Source organism: Colletotrichum chrysophilum (assembly GCF_026319265.1).
Source record: "Colletotrichum chrysophilum strain AFK26 chromosome Unknown scaffold_371, whole genome shotgun sequence".
NCBI lineage: Eukaryota > Fungi > Ascomycota > Sordariomycetes > Glomerellales > Glomerellaceae > Colletotrichum > Colletotrichum chrysophilum.
Window position 1 is genome coordinate 4,277 of NW_026517658.1, and position 9,830 is coordinate 14,106.

General features: G+C 50.7%; 3 protein-coding genes across 3 annotated transcripts; 2 read left to right on the top strand and 1 right to left on the bottom strand.

Annotated features, from left to right (window-relative positions):
• Positions 1 to 1,788: 1,788 nt before the first annotated feature.
• COL26b_014407 (uncharacterized protein) lies at positions 1,789 to 2,505 on the bottom strand (the record flags this gene model as incomplete). The annotated part of the gene is made up of 1 exon (XM_053186978.1): positions 1,789 to 2,505. One exon carries the CDS (start codon positions 2,503 to 2,505, stop codon positions 1,789 to 1,791), a length of 717 nt encoding a protein of 238 aa, XP_053029075.1.
• Positions 2,506 to 4,902: 2,397 nt separating this feature from the next.
• COL26b_014408 (uncharacterized protein) lies at positions 4,903 to 7,256 on the top strand (the record flags this gene model as incomplete). Its single annotated transcript, XM_053186979.1, has 2 exons — positions 4,903 to 5,023; positions 5,074 to 7,256. 2 exons carry the CDS (start codon positions 4,903 to 4,905, stop codon positions 7,254 to 7,256), a joined length of 2,304 nt encoding a protein of 767 aa, XP_053029076.1.
• A 763-nt stretch (positions 7,257 to 8,019) lies between these two features.
• Positions 8,020 to 8,979, top strand: COL26b_014409 (uncharacterized protein; the record flags this gene model as incomplete). The annotated part of the gene is made up of 1 exon (XM_053186980.1): positions 8,020 to 8,979. The coding sequence occupies one exon, from the start codon at positions 8,020 to 8,022 to the stop codon at positions 8,977 to 8,979; it is 960 nt and encodes a 319-aa protein (XP_053029077.1).
• Between the last annotated feature and the right edge of the window lie 851 nt (positions 8,980 to 9,830).

The following is a 9,830-nucleotide window of genomic DNA, read 5'->3' on the forward strand; positions in this document are numbered from 1 at the left end:
GTAGATTCGAAAATTCACATTATCACAGCTGAGAGCCGGGCTTTCATAAGTACCGTGGTTGCAATACATGTCGAACTGGGCGGCGGTCGATCCTGCGAACATCGCATGAAGCAGAGCGGAAACTCTCACCATCTTGCGACTATGTTGGTCTGATTTGAGGCTGGCGTTTCATGCAAGCTGTGTGGTAAGATATGAAGTTTCTAGTGGACTAGGTGATCATAACAGTGAAGGCAGACTGGTACTAAGATTATATACAAAACCTCCTTGGAGGAATATCCGTTTTACTGATGCGTCTTTGTAAAGTAGTGGAACTCGGAGGCTTAGTAAAACCGACGCTGGTGCCTCGGTCAATAACTTCCGCTTCTTTGCGAATACCGAGGGCGTTATCTAGCCGAAAAACTCAAATATGTTAGGAATAGATGCTGTCCTAATACCGACTACAGTTGTTGGCTCATAAACCACGAGTCAAGACAGGGAAGTAAATAGTTACCTGCTTTGTAAACGAGTCAGCAGGCAATCAAATGTACTGTCAAGATGCGATTCACAGACTGCGAAACCCGACTTGGACTTACCTATGAGGTTGATCGTTTCGACTCACCGACTTTCAAAGCACAAGCTTGTCAGAAGCCCCCCACGTATAGTATAATAAATTTGTGTAAAGCTTGCTAAGAATTTATTTAATGAAGAATAACTAGATGTTCATGAACCCGCAGACGGTTCTACCTGGGGAGTGAATCATTTGTATATGGCAGAGAAGAGCCTGGAGTTCCTCGTTTGCCAATGTCACAAACGTCAGGAAGAGAGATAGAGCACCAGAACCCTCTAGGGGAGATGTCCGTAACATGGGTAAACTATTCTTGCTAAATTCCGCAGAAAGCCGCAAGGTTCACTTCTTCATCGTCAGAGATGACGGTGTTGGTCCTGAGTCAGCCACTGAGGGGGGCGTAAAAGAGACCCAGAAACATAATGCCAGCATCTCCAAAGATAAGTACACATCACATGTGCTTATTGGAGGTCATAACGAAAGGGGAGCCCCTGAGTGGGTCAGGGGTGCATCAAGGATGGTGTTCGCTCCGAAGATGGCACCCCAAGGCGCGCATCTGACCCAAGAGCAACTTGGGAGTGAGGTGGTGACATCAGAGGTCAAGATGCGATGACGGACCGGAACGCAGATCATTGAAAAGGAAGTGAGATAACATTAATTCCCGAGAGATTTAAGTCTGTGGAAAATTTTGGATTTGTCCCGTACTTGCATTATTGATCCGTGACAGAGCTTTCGCAACGCGTATAATATGTAACGATAAATTGATTTTAAACCTGAAAACTCTTATTTTGTACCACGGGCCTGGAAAACTACTCATGGGCGATAGTAGACTCGTCAAGATAGTCTGTGGTCTATCAGTTTCGAAGCTTATTGAAGAAATGACCAGAGCCTACGTCTAGGAGCATGTACGGTGCTGCAGATGTCAACACCTTTTTGTCTCAGAGAGTTCCAACACTTCTGGCAGTGTTTGGTTCTTAGGTAGGGCACTGAGCACAATCAAAGTTTTATAGACATAAACTGAGAGCAGGAGAAAAAGAAGAGTGCATCGATAACAACAATACCATGATCTTGATACGTCATTTAATCAAATCAAAGTCTGACACCAAATCTCTCACCATTCATTACTTGTACTTATTCTCTGTCTGAACTGGTATTAACACAACCATCAAGAAACGAATATCGAAGGCGTGGAAAATTTCCCAAACTGCCCAACTGCCCGGGCTTATCTCTCAAAGCTGGGTCTCTCAGCTGGGAGCAGTCACAAATCCCTTCGCCATGACCTCCTGAATCCCCTTTGCCCACACATTGGCCATCTTGACATATCCTCCATCATTCGGGTGTCTCGTATCGTTCAGGTCATTAAGTGTTGGTGCATCTGGGCTTCGCATATCGACAAATCCAAACTTTGCGCCGGATTGTTGGAACTGAGCTGCTACTGCGTTGTACTGTTCGTTGATCTTGACACGGCACGCGTCTTGCTCCGGGACTTTGTTGGCGAGGATAGATGTCAGGATTACCGTCGATCCGGGGCTTTGTTGGTAGATCTTGTTGATCATCGCCGTAACGTTGGCTCCAGCATCTGGAACCTCCCCGCCTTTGTTGCAGTTGTTTGTTCCAGCATCGACGAGGACCAAGTTCGGCTTTAGCATGGGAACGGCTTTGTCTGCTGAGTCCGCAATTTGGGCGATTCTGAACCCCCCGGTCGCTTCGACAGCATTGTCTGCAAAGTTGCCGTTTGTTCTCGTGCCGACATAAGATACAGTCATTCCCTGGGCGACCAAAAGGTCTTGCAGGTCTTTGCGATAGCTGTTGCCGGTGGTAGAGCCTGTACCGAACGTGACAGACGCACCAAGTGCCATTATGCGCAGCGGCACAGCTGGAGCTGGCGGAGCCTGCCGGGGAATATTTGGGGCCGCGAGCGCCCCGATACCGCCGAGTAGCGTAACGAGAGAGATGTGCATCGTTGATGAGTTTTGTCCAGGCCAAGCTGGTCGAAGAAAGAAATGACAGAATGAAGGTGTTCAACACGTGAAAGACAGTTGCGAATCATCCAAAGGCATGGATTTGGATATTCAGCTGTACTTATTCGATTGCATGAGCCCATGTTGAGGCGTCCGTGCTGTTCTAAGTTGGGCTGGTCTCTGATACTCGCACGGAACCGGATGCGGTTTCACTCTGCCTCGCTGTGTAACAGTCCAATACCATTCATCGCTCAGCCCCACTATGATCTAGAAACTGGACAGTAGTTCGGGACGATGGAAGCTTGGTGCAGATGATCGCCAGGCACCGCAAGAGGGTTTAGGTCACTCGCAGCTGAGACGACCGGGGGTTGCCTGCAGGAACAACTTCTCGAGGCACCCATCAGTGCCAGTAACATTGAACGTTTGCCGAGATCCAAAAGCTTGTATTATTAGAAGAGGTGTCTTTTCCTCTATTGGACGATCCTTCGTGCCTGTCATGGATGGCGAGTCTGGATGTGGCCAGTCAGAAGAGCAGCAAGGGCGATAGTTAGATTCTAGGAACCGGTCAGGCGGAGAGCGAACTTCCCCTATCACTTGTATCCTTCCGTTGACAAATCTTTAAACCCAGTGGTAAAACTGCGACTGTCCACGCGTGCCTAGACCTGCTCTCATGGTCACCTGGTAGAATCCAGTACGGCTCATCGCACAGGACAGACCATTGAAAATACGGCGAGCGCCACCCCCGCAATATGTTAAGTACGAGGCATTCGCACCCGAGGCTCGATTTGCGATGTTCGCCAGGATGAAGACCCTAGGCCTGCAAACAAAAAAAGTGCCCGTATTTATGGGAGCAATCGAAAGGTCCTTTGCGTGCGGAAAGCCGCAATCTAGACTGTTTAGCTGAGCAATCGCCGCAAGGTTCCTCCAGATTCACAGTCGGCTCATCACGCGAGTGGCTACATATCCCTGAGTTCCTGCAGAACATGAAACTTGTCACGTGCCAGTTCGTTTTATGTCAGGGGCCGCATGGATTGAAGACGACGATCAGACGGAAAGCTGCTCTAATTCAAGCCGAACTAGCCGAGAAAACGTGGCAGAGATGCAAGACATTGAAACTCAATTGCATTGATGATTATCGGTGCGTTATCGCCTTGATTGTCGAAGTAGATCAGTCACTACGCTGTCGCCGCCTTCACAATCATGGTTGGAGCTGTTTTCTTTTTGTTCGGTTGGGGAATATCTAGGAATCGCAATACTTCTCTTACAACCAAAGTCCTAGTCTCCTGGGATAACTCGTTCCACCCAGCTGTTCTTATTATTGGATGCTCTCCAAAAGCTGGAAAATCTGTTGACTCGTTACTTCGTGGGACATCAAGCAAGACGGTACATTATCTTCGGATTTTGCTCTGAGTGCGCTGCAGCATAGCAGTTGAGAAGTCATGCATCTGCCCACTCAACGGCCGCCATTAACAACTTGCCGTGACGCTGATCCGACTTCGCACGCATATGGAGCATGGATTAGTCCTACCGACATGGGCCCGCGAAGATTCAATGAGCGGGTGCAACTGCGCAATCCGGAATGCGGGGGCTTAGAACTGTGAAGTCCGTCGTAGACCCCGAGTGGTCCCACAAACTGTGTTGGTAACTCTAACCGGTGTTTGGACGAAAATCCACCCTCATTGGAAAAAACGGTGAACTCCTGGGGACAAGCTTATCGAATGCCTGTCAGTCGAAATCAACCAAGCGGGGGCCAGGTGGAACCTTCGACATCAAGACCAACAGTTGCGCCATTTGGCATTTAGAGAGTCGTATGCTCTCGCTGTCAGCAGACTCAAAGTCCGGGAATTCCCCGGGCAAAATGAGTCCACATATCCACCAAGAGAACCACCCCCAACCTTGCTTCGACCGCGGTCGACGTCGTGGCGGAGAGTCGCCGATGCGGAGGGCGCGGGGTAGGTCGGAGAGGACCCGCCGGCAGTCGTCTAGTTTGTCAATTGGCCAATTGGTTTGTTGATTTATCACCCCAGCCATCCGAGTTAACATTACGATAGTCATCGGACTATTCTCCGATCTCGCCAGTCAGAGCCGGTTAATGTCGAGTCATGAATCCACAGTCTGCATGTTGTCTCCATGACTTTTTGTGAATAGGACCGATTGAATGAGGTCCATTTCGGGCCCTGCTTCACCGGGAATGACGTTGATCGGGTATAGTCACCGAAAGAAAACAACGGAAGCCCGGTTTCAATCGCCGGGTGCCATCACGGGAGGACTTTTAAGAGCCGGCTATCCCCATACCATCAGGCGAGCTCACTTCTTGTTGGCCCTCACCGGCATCTCACAGCGATCTCAAAGGCTCCCCGAACTCACAGTTCAGTCAACACCAGCCAGAGATCCAAGATGAAGACAGGCGTTCTCCTTGCGGCCGCTCTCAACGGCGCCTTGGCTGCCGCGCAAACCAACGGGTCTGCTCCGTCGGAAGTCCCTTACTACGGTCGTAGTCCTCCGGTCTACCCCTCTCGTAAGTGTCACTCTTAAAACAGGTCATGGTAAGTTTCTAACATTTCTTAGCCGCTGGTAACGGCACCACCAACCCAAGCTGGGCGGCTGCATACCGTCAAGCTAGAGCTTTGGTGGCAGACCTGACCGTCGAGGAGAAGGCGAACATCACCCGAGGATGGACCGGTACTTGTGTCGGCAACTCAGGCGCGATTGAGCGCCTTGGCATTCCGTCTCTTTGCTTTGCGGATGCTCCTGACGGAATTCGCGGTCAGGAGTTCGTTTCCGCTTTCCCGGCCGGTATCCATGTCGCGTCTACCTTCGACAAGGCGTTGCTGTACAAGTACGGCAAAGCACTTGGTGACGAGTACTATGGCAAGGGAATCAACGCTGCTCTTGCCCCTTGCGCAGGTCCTCTCGGCCGAGTCGCTCGCGGAGGCCGTAATTGGGAGGGACTTTCGAATGATCCTTACCTTGCTGGCGCCGGCATGGGCGCAATTACCCGTGGAATTCAAGATGCGGGCGTCATCGCTACAGCCAAACACTGGCTGCTGAACGAACAGGAGTACCGCCGTCGTATCTCTGACCTCGGTGAAGCCATCAGCTCCAATGTTGATGACCGTACGCTCCACGAGCTTTACGTTTTCCCCTTCATGGATTCTCTCAAGGAGGGTGCGGCATCTGTTATGTGCTCTTACCAACGCGCCAACCACTCATATGGCTGCCAGAACTCACATCTCTTGAACGGTGTTCTCAAGACTGAGCTTGGCTTTGAAGGCTACGTTGTTAGTGACTGGGAGGGTCAAATGACTGGAGTGGCCTCCGCAAACGCTGGATTGGATCTGGTCATGCCCGATGCTGGCTACTGGGGCGACAAGTTGGTCGAGGCAGTCAACAATGGTTCCGTCACCGAGGACCGGCTCTCGGACATGGTCACGAGAATTCTGGCCAGTTACCACTACCTGCGCCAGGAGCATGCTTTTCCCCAGTCTGCTATCCACTCCAACTTGCAGAAGGCCTACCCCGTCGACGTTCAGGCCGATCACTCCAACTTGATCCGTCAGATCGGCGCCGCAGGCACTGTTCTCGTGAAGAACGTTAACAAGACCCTGCCATTCAAGAACCCCAAGTTCCTTTCCATCTACGGATACGATGCGACAGTCAAAGCTATTCCTTGGGAGAACCCTTCTCGCTACGGCGGCGGCTATGAGGTCAACTTTGGCTGGGAAACATTCAACGGTACCCTCATCACTGGTGGTGGTTCTGGCGGCAGCACGCCCCCATACGTCGTTTCGCCTTTCCAGGCCATCCAGGAGCGCATCGCTAAGAACAAGGGTATTCTTCGCTGGGACTTCTACTCCGAGAACCCGTCCCCCCCTTACGTCAACTCTGAGGCTTGTCTCGTGTTCATCAACGCGTACGCCTCGGAAAGCTTTGATCGCCTGAGCTTGACCGATGAGTTCAGCGACAACCTCGTCAAGAACGTGGCTGCCAACTGCTCCAACACCGTCGTAATCGTTCACTCTGCAGGCATTCGCACTGTCGATGAGTGGATCGAGCACGAGAACGTTACCGCTGTCGTCTTCGCCGGACTTCCTGGTCAGGAGAGTGGTTACAGTCTGGTCGATGTCCTCTGGGGTGACGTGAACCCCTCTGGCAAGCTTCCTTACACGGTTGCCAAGCTTGAGTCCGACTACGGCGACCACCTGAACTCGAGCGCTTCGGATGACTACTTCCCGGAGAGCAACTTTACCGAGGGACTGTACATCGACTACCGCTACTTCGATGCCCAGAACATCACCCCCAGATACGAATTCGGCTACGGCCTCTCGTACACCACTTTCGAACTCGCTGATCTGACTGCCGGTCTTACTGCCGCTGCCGACACGGCCGAGTACCCCGACCCCGAGATCGCCATTGTTCAGGGAGGACATCCATCTCTTTGGGAGACAATCGCCGTCGCCAAGGCCGCCGTTACCAACACCGGTGATGTCGAGGGCGCAGAGATTCCCCAACTCTATGTTGAGATTCCTGGTGGCGGTGAAGATACCCCCGTCCACCAACTGCGCGGATTCACCCGCATTTTCCTGTCCCCGGGACAGACTTCTCGTGTATCTTTTGAGCTCACACGACGTGATCTTAGTGTCTGGGACGTTGTAGCTCAGCAATGGCAACTGCGCAGGGGTACCTACACCCTTTGGCTGGGCAACTCCAGCAGAAACCTGTCTCTGAAGACGACTATTGAAATCAAGTAATTGGTAATTAGAAACAGTCAAAAGTTACTGTTAATGAAGTCAATGTAATTTCACGAAGCTGTTCTGTGAAGTGTGTTTGCATGATTCTTGCAAATAATCAATGGCCTCTATGATTGATTCGTGTTGCCAATCAGTCAATATGTGCTGGCGCCCATCGAAGTTTGGTCATACATTCTCCAGGCAATGAGAGCAATCGGAGATACCCAGCCAAAGTTCAACATTATCCCGGGGAAGGTAAGGCGTATGCTAGCTATGATTTCGGAATTATCTAGCAATTACTTTGTAAAGCCGAACTGCGCCAGGCTTAGTCAGTTATCCTGGGAATGCGAATCATCATGCTGTGCCTAACCACATGTTCGCCCGCACTGATAATAATAACCGCTGCTAAGTTTGGATTATAAAGCTTAAAGAGGTTCCGAAAGACTGAATTGTTGTGGAGCGCACTCCCAAAGACCGTGACCCAGAGCCGGAGAGACGGCTCGGCGCTAGTCAAGCCACCTAGCCCAACACAAGGCCCGCGGCCATCGTTCGTCCGTGGAAATAGCAAGGCATCCTGGATACCAAATTTGGAGGTTAGCACAGTTTACAACGAGTTTGAGATGTCACTGGTTCATAGTTGTAACATAAAAATGGCCAAGACACGCTGCATTTTCATTTGAGTGAAAATCGTCAGTTTCATCATCGCACCGCACATCCGACATTTTTGAACTGCCTTCAAATCATATTATCACGTTACATCACCACAAGCTGTCGAACTTTCGAAATGGCCCGAGTCCTCATCCTTGGCGGAGCTGGCTACATCGGCTTGGCCGTCGCTCAGGCTCTCATTCGTTCTGGAAACTACACTGTCCTTGCTACTTCTCGAAGCGACACGAAGACCAAACTTCTTGCATCAAACGAAGTCAAACCTCTTATCGGAGAGTTGTCTGACATCACCTTCGTCAAGGCTATTATCGCGGAAAACCGCATCGACGTGGTTATTGATCTTTCCCAAGCCTACAGTGACGCGACCACGATCCTTGAATCTGTCACTGGAGCTGCTCAGGATAGGGCCTCCAGGCTTGCCACGGAGAACTCCATTGGGCCCAAACTTGGATTTATCTACTGTTCCGGATCATGGGTCCATGGCTCTCCCCGCGATCAGCGCATCAGCGACACCTCGGTCCCCAGCACATTCCTTGCTGCAGACAAGCCCGCTACAGCCGTCGCTTGGCGACCGGCTCACGAGCAGGCCGTGCTGAAGTCTCGGGACAACTTAGATGTTGCCATTGTTCGGCCCGGCGCTGTCTACGGACGAGGCTCTTGGGTGATGACAGCCTGGTGGGGCAAGGTGCTGGATGCAGCAAAGAGTGGCGACGAAAACACCATTGAAATCCCTGCCTACCAAGAGACTCGCAAAGGAGTCGTTTGCGTGGACGACCTGGCCGACGGTTTCGTGCGAGTTGTGGACCGTCTTCCCACCTTCGGATCTTGGCCTGTTTTCGACTTTGTAAGCGAGACGATTTCGATTTCGACGATGATGGAGGAGGTGAAGCGTGTTATCGGCGCCAAAGGAGCACTTTCTTACGTTGGTTGCGATGGCAATCCCTTCTTCGAGGCTCTAGCGTTGATTTGCAATGCGACTTCAGGTCGTGCGAGGGCTGAGCTTGGGTGGATTCCGAAGCGAACAGAGTTCGTGCGGGACCTGCCGCAACTTGTTGCTGCCTGGGAGGCATCGCAGTAGTAGTGATTCAGATGAACAGAGATATCAAGCAGGGCACAAGAACCATATGGATACATGTAGTTTACAACAGTTCAATTCATAGAATAACGAGCCCAAACACATATCTATGCAGCCGAGAGAAGCAAAATTCTCGAGACACATCCCCTTATTGAATTATATTGATCTCTTTCTTTGCAACAGCAAGCGTCTACAGATTTGGTGTGGGTCATGTTCCCGAGACGTACTTATCGTAGACAATCCCTTCGAAATTCATGATTGAAGAATCCGATGCATCGAAGGAATATTCACTTATTGTATCGTTGATGAAGCCGTAAAGAAACCCATCCATCGTCGTTGCGATAGCAGAGAAGTTCGCCACCTTTAGCTCCCCAGATTCTCTCAGCTGAATGTTTGGTATGGTTTCATTGCGCGGCCCAATTATGCGACCAGATATTGTGCCGTTGGAGGAAAGGATAAGGTAAACACTTTCTGTCCAATTATTGCGCATCGTAACGGCAAATTGTTGTTTTGACTCAGCTGCCGAGAGCTCGGGAAGCATGATCCCGTCAAGGATTTCGGAGCCTAATCTACGTCGTTAGCATCCCAAGAGAAGCAAACATCGGTAAAGGAAGAGGATGCTGTAGCATACCGCGAGTCCAAGTATCATTTGTCCCGGCTAATGGATATGTCGCTTCGAGCATGGCATACTCTGTGCTGGCAGCGTCGGTCCTGCAGCGCTGCCGCCAAAGCCAATCTATCAAACCTACTAACAAATATACCAAACAATTGAAGCTATTCCCAACTGTCAATTAAACAATTCCTGACCCCTCAGATTTGATATATTGGGTTGATTTGGCTTGGTATATTATATA